At 38.3% G+C, this 19,188-nt stretch overlaps 2 protein-coding genes and 1 long non-coding RNA gene across 3 annotated transcripts; all 3 read right to left on the bottom strand.

Annotated features, from left to right (window-relative positions):
* Positions 1-15: 15 nt before the first annotated feature.
* On the bottom strand, positions 16-9,954 carry LOC115382272 (amyloid-beta A4 precursor protein-binding family A member 3). Its single transcript, XM_030083975.1, is given in 15 exon segments — positions 16-957; positions 1,080-1,133; positions 1,136-1,171; positions 1,173-1,223; positions 1,459-1,578; positions 2,415-2,563; positions 2,566-2,626; positions 3,779-3,876; positions 3,879-3,957; positions 5,460-5,627; positions 6,801-6,887; positions 7,182-7,327; positions 7,421-7,451; positions 7,817-8,810; positions 9,703-9,954. Coding segments are annotated over 14 exon segments (2,145 nt in total). The 5' UTR covers position 8,810; positions 9,703-9,954; the 3' UTR covers positions 16-885.
* A 686-nt stretch (positions 9,955-10,640) lies between these two features.
* pex11g (peroxisomal biogenesis factor 11 gamma) lies at positions 10,641-14,467 on the bottom strand. Its single transcript, XM_030083978.1, is given in 6 exon segments — positions 10,641-11,783; positions 11,893-11,961; positions 12,604-12,782; positions 13,349-13,549; positions 14,391-14,431; positions 14,434-14,467. Coding segments are annotated over 6 exon segments (723 nt in total). The 5' UTR covers positions 14,453-14,467; the 3' UTR covers positions 10,641-11,569.
* A 922-nt stretch (positions 14,468-15,389) lies between these two features.
* On the bottom strand, positions 15,390-16,907 carry LOC115382279 (uncharacterized). The gene is made up of 4 exons (XR_003930523.1): positions 16,747-16,907; positions 16,495-16,528; positions 16,166-16,200; positions 15,390-16,042 (listed from the first exon to the last, which is right to left on the bottom strand). It is a non-coding gene; the product is annotated as an uncharacterized LOC115382279 (long non-coding RNA).
* Between the last annotated feature and the right edge of the window lie 2,281 nt (positions 16,908-19,188).

Raw genomic sequence — 19,188 nt, 5'->3', positions numbered from 1 at the left:
AATCTTAAATTCACGTCGAAAAAAATATTTATTAGTACAAACTTTGCAATTCAACCTGTAACTTAAGATAACACTGGAATATCATATACATTACATAAGAAGTTCATAATTCTCATGAGGGAACTTATCAAATCTTATTTCTAAATCAGCAGAATAACAGCATGTCATTTTTCAAAATCAATGGTACAAAAGCATGTTTTGAAACACACAGCAACCACTGAGTCTCAATAAATAACATCAAGACATCTTCTGAAATTTTAATGTAGATGAAAAACAGCAAATCCATAAAAATATAAGCATCTCTCTATCAAATAAGGCTTAAAAATTGTGCATGATATCAGCTTCATGTCAGGCACAGTGAGTGAAGCGTTGTAATGAAGGAACCAGAACACTACATTGCCGAGCCCTCTCTGAAGTTTTTAGCAGACACTTGTTGATGAGTGCGTGACAAACTGAAAGTACGTCACAATGAAACACACAGACCCTTTGTCCTGAGTTAATAACAAACCCCCTCAAGTATATTTACCTCTGGCATACTGGCATCACGCAACAGGCTAGCAGAGCCATGAAGAGAATATAATGATGCTGTTCATCACTGAGTTAGTGAAGTGGAAAACATGAAGCACTTGCATGTATAGCATCTCAACTATTACATGAATATCCAATATCTTATAAATATAAATGAAGAGCTATCTTTCATCCCTGTCATTTTAAATCTTTCATAATAAAATTCATTCAATCTTGTAAATATATAACTAGTGTAGCTTGTGGTATTCAGTGTTGTGACAAACAGCTTGTTCTGTGCTGTAAGATCATTTGCATAATATTTTCCGCTCAGGTGGCTTGAACACTGCAGTATTTTTGACGTTTTGAAGACGACAGTGGTCAAAGAAACACTGGCTGCTCTTGCCCTGTTAGGAGTCGATATGTTGATGCTGGCATTGTCTTCAAGTGAATCTGTTGAGAAGGAGAGAAATATAGTTTTAATCTACAGTAAAATACTATATTCACAAGATTGAAAAAACAAAAGCTCAATTTTTGTTAATATACTTAAATATTAATCTTTCATCACTTCTCACCTCCCCGATAGCGTTTGTCAAGCTCTGGATGATCTTGTCATGTGGCGTTAGCAACAAACACTTTGCCCGTTAATCTCAATGATTCGGTGCCCCAACACGAATACCTCCTCTCTCTGCTAGTCCTCCTCGCATTAGACTGCAGATCTGAAACAGAAGAAACTCGATTCAACATTTTGATTTAAAAACAAAAAACCCCAATATGTTGCTAAAGGTTCATTCCGTTTGACTCCAATCAAAAACTTGCATTTTCTTTCTCATGAAAAAATGGAAAGCTGACTGAGTTCACTGGACTCTCTTATCTCAACACAATACAGGTTTTGATCATACTGAAAGAATCGGAATACTGAACTTAGAGGGACAAGTAGAGAATGAAGACTACAATTCCATCCTCCACACTGAAGCCGAGCTGAAACTTGGGATCAGGCCTCCTAATGATTGCCATGGTGACAGGAGGACAGTGGACAATGCTGAGCTTCACATACTTTTGGTTTTTCAGATCCTGAGTGAAAAAGTAAAAACATGATTTATCAAGCATCGGTTAGTGTTTGGTTTTTGTTTTGTTTTAAATTAACAATCCCCAAGTATATCAATTTTCAGAATTCTTTATTACTTCCCAAATAATTTGATTTCTTACTTATGGGCAAGAATGGGTCTGTGTGTGTGTGTGTGTGTGTGTGTGTGTGTGTGTGTGTGTGTGTGTGTGTGTGTGTGTGTGGTGTGTGTGTGTGAATAAATAGTACACCAAGCTGACACCAAAAGGTAAGACAGGGGCTCCGCCCTGGCAGCCATTTCCATCCTGGCTCATATGACACAAACAGGGGAAATGAGTCTTAAAGTAATTTCCCCAAAGGATCAATAAATTATTCCTCGTTTCTTACATCACACATTAACTATTCAAACAAAAACAAATTAAATGATTAAGAAAAAGGAAAGGTAAAAGTTCTACATTTGTTCTCAATTCATATAAAACCAAACTGGCTGTCAGCCACTAAACACAAATATATTCCTCAAGTGTAAAAGAGAAAAAAATAAGTGAAATACTGATGAGCAGTATTGTAAACGGACAGAATTATTAGTGTCCCTGAATGTAAGCATCCTGATCCACTCTGAAAAAAGTATTGCATGGAGCCACAGCGCCACCTAGTGAATTACTTCAAGCATGGAGCGGCCGTGAAAAGGTGAGTGAGTTCACAATGAAGAGTCTAAGAACTTCACATGAATGTAATTCTGTTTCTGAAAGCTTAATGACTGTTATGCTATTTTCGAACTGTTAATGTTATGATTATTACTACCCCAACACAAAGTTAGTGCCCATTTTCTCTTGTCTCAAACTACTCTGATGATGTTCTGGCAGGCGGTGATGGGCAGACCCACCAGACTGGTTCCATTGATGGACATAATGCGGTCGCCGATGCTGAGCTCTCCACAGCGCTCGGCCGGACCTCCGTGAAGCAGGTTGGCCACAACAACTGTGGGCAGAATGGGCCCCAGCCCGACTCCACCACCGCGAGTCCCAGGATCTCTCCAGAAGCCTTGGTGAGGGCAATCTGAATCAAGAACACCAGCAGGCAGTCTCCCATTACTTTCACTACAAACATCACCAACTGCAGTGATAAATCCTCACACTATTAAATGTAAATTTTCAGTTTGGTGTGTTTCGTAAGTTATTACTAAAACAAACAGTTGATATTTACATTTTTTTCTTAGGGGTGTCAAAAATTAAGTGCGTTGGCACATTAATCCTGGGACTCGATTTAATCTCACTATGACTGAAATTGTGAAATTATAGCATACTAATCCACAACCAAAACAATGCAAAAAAAAAAACAAAAAAAAAAAAACATAAGGGAAATAAATTGCAGTGAATCATACCAGATATACAGTTTCTTTTCAGACTGCAGGCAATGGCCTAGCGCTGTGTCATGAAAAACAAAACTCCTGCAGCCTTTAGTTTGCATGTTTTCATAAACTCATCATCATGGTATTTGGTTAATATTGACGCTGCTTTGCAATGCCAATGAACAACGCCTCCAGCAGCGAAGGTCATTCACCTATAGTAGTAGGGCAACCAGCGTTCACTGCTGCATCACTCAGCTACTCTGCATGTGAGGTGGGGCCGACATCTGTAACTCAAGGCACTTTAATGCCTCTTTTGCGATGTGTCTAGGGGCATTTGTAAATTGTATCACATTGTCCAGTTCTGCTTATCTTTTGTCTATACTATATCAATTCATGGTAGAACCAACAGGTAAAGAGAATAAAGGCAGACAGATGCAATTTAGGACATCCATAAAATTCAAATACATGTTTTTGGAATGTTAACCAGTAACCAGGGATACTACATGTTGACCACTACAGGATTATGCAACCATGCCATGATATGTTCCTAATGAAATAGTGCGACCCCCCTGTGGATACACGAGGAACAGCTGGAAGTGTCCTCTTGTGGGCAGGTTTTGGCCCACAGGCTCTACGTTCGACCCCCTGTCCTAGATACTGGTGCCAAAGTTCATCTCATGCCTGATACCAGACACTGGACACAATGTTTTTAACATATATTTATGGACCTGACTTCTGATATTAAGAATATTTCAAGATTATTAAAATCATTTTCTCGATATGCTTTTTCTTTTACACTTGTCTGTCATCTGTATTTCATAGGCTTAAGAAAACCTATCACCATAGACACAATCACTTACATCCCGAATGTTCTGAGAGTCAGAGAAGTGGGCCAGGTCTCCGTTGTACAGCTCTTGGTTTTCCAGGTAGTCACTGTACTCGCCCGGCCTCAGATCACTGGCCTTGATGCGTTGGCTGGAAGAAACTGCTGGTACGCCACCCCGAAAGCCTGCCCGATAGCTTGAGCTATGACCTGAGCCTGGTTGGAGAAACAAATGTCACTCGGGTTCTGCCACTAGAATTCCAGAATAATCCCTACAAGAAGATTTTAAATTTGAATGGTGAAGCCATTTGTTAAATAAATGCTCCTCCTACACTTTTGTAAACTTAATTTTCTTACGAACAAATAGAAGCAAATGGGCTTATTTGCAAAAATGACAACAGTACGGCATATAAATGTGTCACTCCAGACACTGAAAAATGTCTTTCACTCTCCAAGTTTCTTTTCTTTTTAAACACTGCCATTGTATTGAATATTAGGCATATTCACTCTCACTAGTCACTTAAAAACAAACAAAATTTCACTGACTTATCAAGAACAAAACTCTTATATTAGATGTCTTCATCTAGGGAACCACGGGCTTCATGGCCTTCTGCCTCCCACAGCTAATTAGTTGCTAAAAGAAACTCTTCTTCCTCCTATTCAGCGAAACTGGGACAACAGCCAGACCACTTTTACATTCAGGAGAACTCACTGGCTGTCTCAGAGAATAAAACCAGGCCAAGCTGAGGCTGAAACTGTTGCCCAGTAGAAAGGAGCACATTGGTTAGAACACCGCGCAGAGCAATGAACCCAATAATACTGAACAATGAACTTGTGTACACTGTTGTTCATAAATGATTTCAATAACAATCATAATAATAATAAAACTAAACAAGGTCGCACACACTGATTAAATCTTTGTGTGACTACAGTTACAGCTGATGGTTTAAAATGACCACCAGACAGAATAGCTTTAATCAAAAAGGAAATGCATACTCACATCTAAATTATTTAGAGAATGTTGCACTTCCTCTGTTTCTTGTCATTTTAGGGGAAATTACTGATGTGTCATTGCACAAAGATGACGACTGAAAGTTGCACAGCCTCATGACTTCCTAATGTCAATGATAAGGAGAGACTCTTTCATCCATCAAGCATGGTTTATTTTAAGATCACTCATCTTATAGATATCTGCAGCTCTGACATTTCTTTCACAGGTTTTCACAAACCTGCAAAATTGCAGAGGTATAAAGCAACTAAGCATTTCTACCTTATGTGAACTTTTTCGTTTGATGGTGCATCTTTACGTGCAGCACCCATTGTGTGTTTCTATTGCACTCAGTCATTCACAACATAATGTTACTTTTCAGACTGTGACTCTAAATCATGGATGATGATGAAACGTAATTAGTGCATTGCAAATAAGAATCAAATTAATAAAACACATAACACAACTGATTATCAGGATCAACCAATGCAGCAAGAAGACTGGCTGGAGCAGTCCAGAATGAATATCTATGCTGACCTTCTGTTGAGTCAGCTGTCAAATACACTGACATTTAATTCGATCGTGACTATACTTTAAGATTTTTCTTTGTAGTCATGAAAAGAAAACTCCACAAAAAGCAAAAGTACAGACAATGCCAATATTTTTCATTAATAAATGCAATTTCTTGTGTAAACAGTTGAAGCTACATAAAAGTGACTGACTGACTTACATCCTCTGAGGAGAAGACATGGCAGATCATTACACACTTCTTCTGAGAGGAATTCGATGCCGGGTCACCATCTTGCCCTTTGCGTTTTCTTCGAGCCATCAGAACCACAATGTCATCAATGTCAGCGATGTAAGAGATCATCTGCAGAGCATGATCCATCATGGCTTCCTGAGAGACAACAGGACACGAAGGGGGTTAACATTTGACGGAATGGTGTGAACCCTGCAGAGACTTGAAACATGCTGGAGTAAGATGGGGTAATCTAAAAGAACACAACAAGCCATGCCCCACCCTTTTCTAAAGTTTACTCTCCGACCTTTTTAATTCATGAAGCTGTGCAGGTTGAGGAATTAATTGTGAACACATAGAGGAGTAATTTTGAATGATTCTGAATTTTATAACAGCAACACCTTTCAGACATGTTTGGACAGGGGCAACAAAAGGCTGGAAAGGTAAACACAGGAGGAGCATTTGATGTGAGAGTAGTCTGGTTGATTGGAAACAGGTACATGACTGAGTACAAAAGGAACCTCTTAGAGAAGCACAACCTCACAGATTTGAAGACGAGCAGACATCCTCCAGTTTGTGAAAAACCGCTTCTAAAAATAAGGATACCATCCCTTGAGGGAAGTTAAGGCTTAAATCATCAAGTCAGTGCTGAACCACAGACAGCATCCTTCACAACAGCAAAAACTTTGTCTCCATCCAACCCTTAAACCAACAGAAAACATTTGGAGCACTGTGACACAGAAAACCTGGGATTGTGAAGCACTTGAAATCCAGCATCACATAAGAATCAGACATCATTCCTCTCCCCAGATCTCCAGAAACTGCTCCTCTCACATCCCAGATATTGTCAAAAGAAGAAAAATCTGGATGTTGAAATGCTTGAGACACAAAAGGCTTTAGAAAGGCAATGGGGCATCCTCAAAGCAAGAAGCAACAAGACAGGGACAAGTGCAATTATATATATAAATATACTTATACATATATGTACTGTATAATGTTTTTCAAGGGTCAGAATTTTCAGAAATATAATTTAGAAATAACTAATCTTTTAGTTTTCATGCTATGATTTTTTTTTCAATACAGACAAAACAATGAAATTTCCAAAAGATATTAACATATTTTGGCATGCACCTGTGTGGTTTAAAAATGATGATGTCTGGGCCTGTATTTTTGTATTTACATGGCTTCTATTAAATGCACAATGCTGTAGAATTTTTAAATGAACATTTAGGTCATTTAACTTTTAGGAGAACATAATGCTGAAGGATTACAGTGTAAATAAAAGTGTGTCTTACACATGCAGCGGGATGTTGATTTATGAACTTAACGTACCTGTGTGTCAGCAGTGAGCACTTTGATTCGCTGAGTAGAGATGAATAAATCCACCTCTGTCATTGGCTGGGACTCTCCCTCTGGAGCCTAAATGAAACACTGTGTAGTCAGATTCAGCACTTCAACATATATCTTCAAGTCAACAATGATTGAAAGAAAAAAATTCTTAGAGAAACTGTTAGAGAAAGATATGTTATACAATCTGTATCTTTAATTCAATACTGAAATCCGCACCAGCTGACATTGTCCTGATAATCTTGATTTCACACTGATACTTGCCAAAGAAAGTGCTTGTTCACGTCAATTGCGATACATAAAAAAGATTTACTTGCAAAATGTGTGTTTATGAGTATATTTAGTAGATTTCTGATTATATTTCACCTTTATCCGATCCACAGCTTCCTGAGCCTGAGCCATACGTGCATTTGTTGATGGATTTCTATCTGATTTGATCTGAGTGGAGCCCAGGTACTTTGCACCAAATATCACTCCATCCAGCAGGTCTTCGGGGTCACAAGGGCCAGGCACTAAAATGCATCACATGAACATGTATTAAAAAAACTAGGGATCAGCATATTTGACAGATCACGTATTAGCAGAAGGGCCTTGAAATGACTCACCATTTTTATATGAAGGACAGTCATCAGCACTCTACAATGACAACATGAAAATCAAAGTGATTGATTAAACAAGTTGGTAATGGAAAAATAGATATTCAGCCAATGTGGTGATATTTTCATGATAGATCCTTGCTGGTTGTAGCCTCACAAAAACAAAAAATATCTAGCATTATTAAGTAACTACTTTCAATACATGAATACAAGTGATTTTTACCATTTGACTTTATGTAGATTCAAGAATTAAATAAGCTGGTAATAAAGTGACATAGTGGGACATTTTAAACATACATCATAGGAGGGAAATAAAAAAAGCAATCTGTTACATCAGGAATAGAAACAAACGTAGAAGACACAACAAAACATTTCAAGTTTTTTTTTCCAAATAAAAGTACCAACCTGCTCGCTCTCTGCAGCAGCCTCTTCATCTGGAGGCTCCTCCCCCATTTTCATCCACACTGGTTCAGGATACTCATCATCAGGCAGTGAAGTGAGAGAGTCGTCCCTGCGGCGCTGGTGTTGACCATTCCCATAATGCCCCCAAAACCTCTGAGCGTCCTCCTGACTGTAAGAAACAGACACCACTGCATCCACTGCTCCTGAATTGGGCAGAGAGCTGGGAAGGGGTGTTGCGCCAATCTCTGTGCACTGCAGCATGCCCAGCATATCCCTCTGGTGGGCTTCAGAGAATAGCAGTCCTGTGGTTTCATTACTATTGTTGGTTGACAGGAACGGTGCTTGTGCACCCTCCTCAGTCTGGTCAGAGTGGTGATGAGGTGTGTAATGACTGGGATGAGGCTCTTCTCCCATGAGCTGGAGCTGGGTGAGGAGGCTCTGAATGCGGCTGTGGTCTTCATCACTTGAAATTCTATTGATGCGCTCCACCTCTTCACTGACCCTGCTCTCAGTGCCCCTAAAAGTTGGCTCTTCCCCTGCTGTGCCCTCCAAGCCTTCACCTCTCACTTCCTCCTCTTCCTTAAGTTCTCCACATTCATCTTCCAGCTCCACCAGAATACTGTCAACTGGATTTGTAATATTTTCAGCAAGCGACTGCTGGCTCATGTCAAGTGGAGCTAAACTGTTTGTCACATCCAAAGGCAGTAAAATGGACTCATCTATATTAGTCTTGTCCAAACTGTCAGCTGAGATGGGCAGGGTGGACTCATCCAGCTCATCTGTTGCCTCACTGGAGGAGTCTGATCTCCATTCTAATGGGGGAGGTTCAATCAGGTTGTAGGAATCCAGATCCTCTCCTTCTGAACCTGGCGGAGCAGCTGCCGTCAGAGTGGTTATTTCTGCCGCTGAGGCTCCATTCACAGAGATTGAGTCAGTCAGAACAGAGTCTGTGCGAGCAGTGGCCGACTGATCAATAGAGCGGCAGTCTGAGTCCATTCTGCAAGAAAGCCCATCAGAAGAAAATGACATTACTGCATTTACTGTTAGCAGAACATGTCGGGAACATACTGTATATATAACAGTACTATCTGAGGATGGATCTGCAAGCCTCTTGACCCTGTTGCCTAATTACAGTCAAGATAACAAAAAAAGGACTAAAGCTCAAAGTACATGAACGGCATTTACAATATTCAGAGTGTAACAAGCTTCAAAAGTCTATTAACATCTTCGTCATCGAGACACACAGCGTCCATAATGCAGTTTTGAAGGTTGATTGACGTCTTATCCATCACCTCAGTGTGGCCTGGTCAACAGGCACTACATGCCAAGTGTTGCCTGAGCATCAAACCGAAACCAGTTGTGCAATTTTTGATCCAGAGGAAGACCAGATTGTTTATTAATTTCAATTATTTTTGGATGCTCCTTTATAACTGATGACTACTACTGATTAAAATTTGCTGTTTTTTGAAGGGTTTTTTTCTCCTAAGAATATATATCTTTCTCTAAACTTTTAAGTTTCACCTAATCTTTTTTTTGTTTTTAACGTTATATTTCGATGTATAAACACAGTGCACTGCTCGCTATTCAAGAAACACACACAGAAGGCAGTGTAAACATACACAACATGCATGTCGATGAACTTTGCATGTTGTATTTTCAGCCACAGAGCTCACGGCAGAGGAAAAGCAGGGAAATGCGTCAGAGAAAAGAAATAAAATGGAACATTTATTACACAGCGAACTAAAATGAGCACAGTGTTGAGTTAGCAGTCCTGTAGCTTAAAGCTACTAATAGTCACAGCTAGTCAGGTGAAACTTACACACTGGAAAGTGTACAATGAATGTGGGGTGTAAAACTCGTGTTTAAAGAGAGAGGAGAGGAGCTCTCACCTGATGTTTCAGATGTTTCTGGGAGTCTTTGTGTCCGGGACTGAGACTTCAGCGGCTGCCACGACTCAAGAGTCGACGTGGTGCGGAATCTGAACCTATTCCAGGAGTTTGGTCTTGTTTTTTCTGTCATACTAACGACACCAAAACTACTGGATGTGATACTTTCACGCCATCCTAAGATAAATGCTGTCGTTCGCAGTTTGTCTCTCATTGTTGTTGCAGCTCCGGCTGAGGTCGACTGACAGATTTTATTTATCGGTTGACTCTGTCTGTGCTGCGTTCACGGGACCACGTACGTTCTAACTTTAAACACACTGAAACTAACAAAGGTTCAAAGCAAGTTATTTCCAATAAGTTATTAATAATCAAGATGGAGAAACAATAGATTTCTTTGCAGAAACAGGACATTTCAACAGATATACATTCTTATAATTGTGCTTTTGACGTTTTTGTGCTCAGGGAAAAAAAAAATTACGACCTGCTCTTTAAACCTGAAAGCAACACTTGCATACGTCGACGCTACCGTGATACCGCGTTCTAGTCCGATCAATCCAACATCGTTATTTGATTGAGCTGTACATTGTCTAGTCCCCCTCAATCAAACATCGACCGTTTGATGAAGAAGAGGAGTAGTTTTATAAAGGTTAAAATTTTACACACATTTGTTTAGATGTTTTTTCTTTTATTTAAAATTTATTTTTTCTTTATTTGGGACTTTGTGGACATATTGAATCAGACTGTATCCTGAGCTTCAGGTAACAACTCAGATTAATCAACAATTGAAAACATTTGGTAACTGCAGTCCTAAACCTTTTCCAACAAGACTTATCAATAATGTGAGATTACAATATGATGTAGATAATTTAATGCCTAGACTAAAATCGGTTTATATCCGGTTTAATAGCAATTACGTTTTGCAAGATATTCCACAAGAGAGCTGCAAATCAAAACCTTTAATGACAATATTTGAATTTTAAAATGATTTCACAATTGAAAAAAACATCAGCCAGTTTCTGTGTAGTTTGACCATTAGAACAGATTTTTACAAATTAAATGAAAAAAAAATCAAACCGCAACCAATTTAACCTGCTTAAAATTCAGTGACTTGAGGATAAATAAACTGACTGCTACTGAGTACAGATGTTACATACTTTAGGCAGTCTGAACAATCATAATAAGGAATGACAGTAAATTCACAGCTTTTTGAACTGAATGAATTCATCATGGACTCTGAAAGAAGTGTTTTTCATAACACAATTTTTCTGTAATTCTAGCATATAATTGTCAATTCCTGATGTGACATTGTTTCTTTTCAAAATATTAGATTCCAAACCCTCCCAAAAGGGTTAAAAAAAACCTCTTAAATGTTACTTTGTGCACCATGTTACTTCAATCTGTGTGTTTAAATGCTTCTTTCTGACTTTTATGCCTCCCTTTCCTGCAAACCCATCATCTTACTGAGTTATCAGGGCTTTTATTGGTCAAGGGGATATGAACTTTAGATTTTGGATACTTCTTTATTGTATAAACATGTTGATCAGCATATACAAACACATAGAGAAAACTGAACAGCAGAAAACTTGACCAATGAATGTTGCAGTATTTTTTTTAACTCCCACCGTCTGATCACTAAAATATTGAAATATACAAAAAAAAAAAAAAAATACATTTTCAGATGCAAATTACTGCAAACATATTAACTAAATCATTTACAATGCAGCAAAAGGGCCAAATAGTTTTAATGTCCAAGATGCGTCATAATTGTAATTAGTGTCTAAAGTCTACCTGATGGAATCAAAGATCTACTCTGAATCTTTTCTAGTATCCCTCATTCATTCAGCACTCATCAAAGAATCACTTTTCATCCTCACTGTGATGAATCCCCTCCAGTGCTAGTGACATTCATCTGGATCAAACCAATCAGAGAGGAGATGGTACCCAGCAGTCCCACCAGCCAGCTGGGAAAACGTCCAGCCCACAGAAAGCCAGGCGGCATCCAGTGGATCGCATTGCTAAGGTCAGCCATCCCACTGAAGATAGAGAGGATCTCCAACTGCATCTGTCTGTGGAGCTGAGAGCGGCTGCAGAAAAAAAGCACAAGGCACAATGAGGAAGTGGCATTTTTGACAATTTACTGTAATTGTCCTACATCAACTCCCCTGGACCCAAAAACTGAAGGAAACAAAATACCTGCTATACTGTCCGTCCCTCTTGCTTTTCCTCAACTTCTTCTTCAGCAGCAGCAGAACTCTGAGTGATCTGAAGCAAAAAAATCACGTAATGTATTACAAGCCACTGTTGTAATTAAAGATGTAAAACTTAGCACTTTACAAATGAAGGCAAAAATGCTTAAGGTCTTGGAGGTTGTTTTCTGCTTGTATATTTAAAGAAAACTAGTAAGGGTCAATATCTCTGAATAGAGGCTAATATCTTTGAGAACAGATCAAGAAATTGTAACTGAGACCAAAGTCTGATAAAATGCAGTTCTGAAACATGTTGATTCTGTAGTTTTTAGGGGGAAATAATGCTGAAAATAAAGCTGATGACTTTTGCATGTGCTTGACAAAAGCTGCTAGTGAGTATTTTCACTGTTTATCAGTTGTACATGTGACCAACAAAACCTTCTTCTTTACTGTTGCATGAAAATTAAATCATTACAGATTCACTCATCAGCAAGCATCTGGCCATAAATAGAACTTTTTGGAACAACAGGCTTTGACACATGAAAGTAACAAATTGTAGATATACATTCATTGTTAGGTTTCCAACGATATATTTATATCAACCACAGTGAGTATGTACAGAATTCAGGCAAGAACTTAAATGCTCCTTATTCATAACTGCAAGTAACTGCAAGTGGTCCATTAATTAGATTTATTTTGGCAAAATAAGGACAGATACCTGAGGATACCCAGCATCAGCGAAGTTCCCCACAGTACGGTGCTGAACAGCCACCATTTATCAGACTTCACACGGATGAGCTCCGCGTCTGCAGCCCAGGCAATGTGTTCACAGGGGTAGTAGAGCTGGTCCGCCACATTGCTCAGTACTGATATCCAGCGAACACCTGCATCCTCCTCCTTTTGAAAATTAGCAGCAATAATAACAGAATTAATCACTGTAGTTCACATAACATCATAACACTATGAAAAAGAATAATTTTTCTATCAGTTATCATACCTGACTGAAGTTACTTGAATTCATGGCTTTGTTTATACGTAACTTGTTAGAAAATCAGTCATGTGATTATGTTTTCTATATTGATTTAATTATATACACTTTGCTCTTATGGGTGCATAACATCTGATAAGTTACAGGAACTACAATAATCACTGTGTAAAGCATTTTTTTCATTCTTGTTTTTGTGTGTCCAAATCAGTTTTCTCTAATCATCCCTTGTTAGTCTTCTGTGCAGCACTTTACATTGTATCAGTCTGAATGAAAAGTGATCTTGAATAAAGATCAATCATTGCACCAGTGTCAATGGTAATCCGAGCTCATGTGTAATCTGGTGCTGTTTAATCATGGTTCTTAATTATCTCTCAAGTTTCACTTTCCCAGTGAGATGGGAGTTCATCCATCCTCCTCTTGCTGATTTATTAAGAATGATCAGATTTGAGAAGTGAATTGTTTCTTTGTATATCACCCCAGATCCAAGCCCGTAGCTGTGAGAGTAGGCCAGCATGGAGAGATCGTCAAACAGTCTTAGCACCGTCCGGCAGTGGCTGAGCTGAGCAGAAAACAGCAGCAGACTTTTTCCAAACTGCTGGGATGACGAACTGTTCAATTCTGCCCCCCTGGAGAGAGCTCCTCCAACCAGCTGAGAGCCATAACAGATCGTCCTGATCTGCAAAGAAAATTACATCGAAATAAACAATGAACTCCTCAAACTGGAGTGGTTTTAGGGACTCAACATAGTTGATGTGTTTTTAAGTGTAATCACATCATTTGAAACAGCATTGTTCCTTGTATCTTTTGACACAAAATCCTAGTCTGCACATGCAGTGTTGTAGCAGCATGTATTGAACTGATTCCAGAATTATGCCACACCAAATGATATTCAAGGTGAGGTCAAATATCTTAAAAAAAAATAAAATAAAATAAATAAAAAAGGACGATTGTCTAATACTACCTGAAAATATGAGTTTTTGTTTTTAAAGAAATCTCCATATTTATTGTTTTTAAAACCAAATAATAAGGCTAGAGGTGGTAACAGAGTTTGCATAAAGGTAAAGGCTATCAATTCACATTAAAAATCTTTTTGAAAAATATTACCAAAATATGCCATAGAGTTTCTACAAAAGGTTTTAATAATTTCATTATTCCACATAATTATGTGCAAAGAAAAAGCTGGTCACCATCATTTTTCACAGAGACAATTATCAAGCGTATAACGTGGTTATCAAGGTACTGTATTTATGTAAGAACTGCAGAGTGGGGGAAAAAAAAGCGTCCAATAATCACAAAAAGCAAACAAAGACACAGAAAAGGCCATCCTGTCACTGTGTCGAATGGATTTATTTAAATAAGTGGTGATTATGATGAACAAATTGAGATGGTCGCGGTTTGTTTTCTTGTCCAGCAGTGAACCTTCAAAAGCAGCTGGTGGTAAAACTTGAGCTGAACTACAACATACCCAGTCTGGTTTGCAGCATTGATGACTACTGCTGCAGCTCATTAATACTCACAACTTTGTCTCTGCCTCTGTAGGACTCCAGCAGGCGGACAGAGCCTCCACAGACTGCTGCATGTCTGATCCGGACTGGATAAACCTCAATAACGTGAGAGAAACATTCCCAGGCTGAAAATGTTCAGCACCCAGCTGGACTTTAAAACAGGAAGAAGACCTTCCTCTGCTCGACCAATGCCGCTGCCCTGATGCAGAAATAGAGCCCTGCTGCCCCCTACAGGCTGGTACTGTTATTACCGCTGCCCTGGTGCAGGAACACTGCTGCTGCTGCGCTGTGCTGCTGCCTTTACTGTTTGACCATATTTTGACAATGAAGAAAACGGGTTTTTTTTTAATGGATTTTCTGAGCAGTATTTGAACTTTGCATGCAGATTAGATAGAATGCTGCACCAGCATTCATTTGTTGGACATTTTATTATCAACAAACAACTCTTTGTGAGCATAGTCCAGCATTTTGGAGAAACCTCATTAACAAGATGTTTACGTATTATTGTGGGGCAGAGCCAAAGATGAGGAATTAGGCTTTGAAGGTCTATTTGAGATTGCAAAGGATACAACAAGTGTCAGCTGACTGAGAATAAGGCAATCAGAGCTCAAACCTTCTCTAATTTTTCCCAAAGACAACAGCCACCAGAAAAATAATACCTGTTGTTTTCAGGTCAGAGTTTGTGACTTGCCTTATCCTCCTCCAATGCCGAGCAGTATGACCTTTCCTGTTTGTTTAAATGAACGTAAAGTCTAAACACAATACTGAAGTCAAAATATCTCATATAACTGATTAAGTGCTTTAAAACAATGATTATTCTTGTTTTACAGCTCTTTTGAAGTTGTTTCTTTTTTTTAGCCAATACTATGACTTGTATTTACAGCGCTCATAAAGTTTCACTTCCCAGTTTATTGTGTTCATATCAGAACAACAACCAAAACATCCACCTCCAGCACCGTTGCTTTATCCCTGCAGTCATCAGCATACATCAACTGAGAAGGAGATTCAACACAGCTTATGTGGTCCAGTTTATTTTCATACAACATTTAATCAGTTTTAAAACATTTCACAAACTTAAACAAATCTGACAAAGGCTTTCATTAAAAAAAAAATGGGAAGATGACTCAGGACAGAAAAATATTTACTTTATGCCAAATTATCTCAGGGCCTGTGAAATATAAAATGCAATTGCAATAGTGTATTTATTTATTCCTATACAAGCAGTTCAGTATTAATAGCAGTGATGATATGTCTGTTATTTCTAGCACAGGATCTTACTTTATCTCTGCTGTGTGTGTGTGTGGTGTGTGTGTGTGTGTGTGTGTGTGTGTGTGTGTGTGTGTGTGTGTGTGAGTGAGTGTCTGAAGTGGAATGAAGTGACATGTAAGGTGTGATACCTTCTATCAATGTCAGTTTGACTGCATTTAGTTTGAGTTTTTCTGCAACTTAGTTTGACAGCTGGGAGTGAATATCCAGTTTGAACAGCATTCAAATGTATAGAACCTCTATCATTTCTTGATTTCGTAAAATTTTTGTGAATCGTTTTTCAGTTTAGCTGTGGTCCTACATAGCTTCAGTTAGGTTTCTTTGTACAGCGTTTCTTCTTTCTCTGTAAGCATGTGAATTATCTCAACATCAGTATGTAGGATCATTGTCGTAAACATCTGAAACACAAAAACCAAAACATTAAAGTCAAACAAAATGAACTTTGGGAAAAGAAAAACATGATGGTTTTGGATTAAATTACATTTTGTGTGGATTTCAATAAAGAGCACTTTAAAACTCACCAAGTGCATCAACATCATCATAAATGTCTCCTTCCCTGCAAAGAAAGAAAGTTTACTTCAACGATTCTCTTGGGTAAATTACATTTCTACATTTAATCTATCCCAAAGTGACGCTAGGAGTGTCAGTGGAGGTCAGGGACCCAAAATGGCAGAGGATATGAACATTGAATAATTAAATATCTGCTAACTGTATCCTAACAAATAAACCCCAAAATAATAACAGCAGTGTACCCTGAGAAATAATATATCATTCACAAAGAAAATCATGTAACTGCAGTGTGAATCTAACTATTTGCAAGTCTCATATTAATTTAGGAGGATTCACTCACATTGAAAGGAGATAGGATCGGAGCACATAACCATCTGTGAGAGGGGAGGCAAAACAGAGACAAGCACTAAATTATAACTCACAACTTCATTAATTTCTAATACATTAACTTAAAACCACCCACAGCTTTATTTATATATCATATTCATTTTGTATGTTGTGTCTATACCTGTACACTAGGGATAGACACACGCACACACACACTGTCATTATGTGCAATTTATTATGCCATTAAAGAAAAGTGCTTCCGTACATTTTCCTGAGGGCGTTGCGACTAAAAACCTTCTTGTCGTCGGTGAGCTGGATGATTTCCACTATTTCCCCCCGAGTGACATGCAAGTCCTTCCCTCCTGGTTTCTTAATGACACAGGTTGGGTCGACCATCATGGTGTGCTAGCACCGTGAGCGGCCCCTTCCAGCGGAATATAACAATCATCATAGTATTCAGTGTTGTCAGAGATGTTCCCATAAAGAGACGATGCGTCTTTATCGTTTGTATTCAAAGGGATTGAAAAAAAAAAACACTCTCTAATCAATTTTCTAGATCACACTACTACTTATTGACAAATAAATGTCGGTGTGAAACGTGAAGACGGTTTACCTTAAACTTCTTTTTAAGCCCTTTTTCCACTTTGGGATCTATGCTGGAAAATATTTTGGGGGGGTTGTTACTCAATGAGATATAAATATATACCTTTGTATTTTTTTTTACGCTGTTTCACGGAGTTCATAGAACCATGAGAGATCCAACACCTTTGATACTCTTGGAGCCAGCATCGCTGTTCTCACACCAACACAGTTTCTCAATGTATTTCACAGAATCAGAAGAGGAAAAGTTACCTGATTTTGGTGGTGGTTGCGGTAGAGGTAACTCATCAGGTGTCGGCTGAACGTCATCATAGTTGTCTAAGAACAAATACAACTTTCATTGATACTGAGTCAATCTGGTATATCAAGTCCTAAACATCCATCGAGACAAAAGGTTTAAAGCAGTCATCATTCAGGGTTCGGAGGGAAGTGCATACAAATTCAAAATACTGCGAATTTAAAACCAACATTTCATTGAAGTGTTTAAGAAAATTAAATATGAATAACATCAAAAAGTCTTCACATTCACCAATGTTTGGAGTAACAATTCACAACTTGTCATTACGGTAAGCTGCTTTTTGATGGCTGTCAAAAAATTGACAAGTGGTGTGGAGAATGTATACTTTAACACACCACACACACACACACACACACACACACAAGCATGGACATATGCACACACACTTTTTACTTTATTGTAACTGAATTTTCTTCAGTTCCTGTGTCTCAGGAGTCGGACCTCTTTATGTTGCCATTATATTACAGTAATATCTTCTATTTTGACCTTTATCACAAAGTCTTATCAAAACTGATTTATTTTCAACGATTCTGCCTCTAATACTTGTGCATAAGGAGCGACTTACCATCATCTACAATTGAGCTGCTAAAAAAAAAAAAAAGAGAGACACAGAAGTTTTGTCAGCTGTAACAGAGGTAGATGCAACAGAAAAGGTAGGTTCATCAAAACGATGCACACAGCACCAGATTAAACTAATAGATTTAAACACCGTCAGAAGAAAGATAACTCAGTCTTTATGCCCAGCACAGAATAATATAATCTTCTGGTCTGTACCTGTCTCTGTTAGACTCCAGCTTAAACTGTTTCGGGGGATCTGGAGGTGGCGGAGGTAAAGGATATGTATCGACTCTTTTTGGCTTCAGCAAATTACGCTTAATGGCCTCATAGTCAACATCCACACACGTGTTGCTGATGTATCCATCTGCAACAAAAGCACAACGAGGACATCAGTCACTGGGTTTTTACAGTGTCAACACATCATCATGCTGTACACAAAGATTAATAAAACCACATAATTGTATTTTAACACTTTCCCAGCAAATGATTTTGTACATTTCTGAGTTTACCAGTCACAGATGTAGCACTTGCTTTACATATTTACATTTACAGAGATTTACTTGTTATATATTGTGTGCACTTGTTGTTTAACTTCACCGAGAACCTTTACATTTATAATATGTATACAATCAAGTAATGAAAATAAAAGAATACAGAGATTGAATATTTTGTGACTTTCAGTGAATTTACTCCTCTGACAATCCAAAGACACGCTAAAGACACGATGCTCAGTCGATTACTGACTTTAAATGGCCTGTATCTCTGAATCAGTGTGTGAGTTATTATCTCTTGGTTAGTGATGTGGTGGAGACCAGTCCCCGGTGTGTCCGGCAGTACATTCAGTTTGCATAGATTAATTCTTGATGGATGGCAGCCTTCATTAATGACATGTAGAAACGAAGACACACATGGCAGAAGTGATGCACTGTTCAAAAGACTGGAGTTTCATTCACAGATATAACACTGAGTTGCCGTTTCTTTCAATCACAACTTTTTCATAATCTCATTAATCAAACGTTTGATCAGTTCTCTAATCAGACTATTAAAACACAACTGTTACATCAAGTACATGTACTATCTGTCAACAAGAGATTAATTTTACATATGATTCCAGGGCCACTAAATAAACACACACAGTATGCATTTTTGTTTTTTAAAAAAGTATTTCTTTCTTTCTTTGTGATTCTATATATGTGTTTGAGAGCTGTTCATCAAACATTATTGAAGATGAAGAAGTAGTCGTAGGCATCT

This window comes from Salarias fasciatus, chromosome 23 (assembly GCF_902148845.1).
Source record: "Salarias fasciatus chromosome 23, fSalaFa1.1, whole genome shotgun sequence".
NCBI lineage: Eukaryota > Metazoa > Chordata > Actinopteri > Blenniiformes > Blenniidae > Salarias > Salarias fasciatus.
This window is presented reverse-complemented; position numbering and strand designations above follow the sequence as displayed.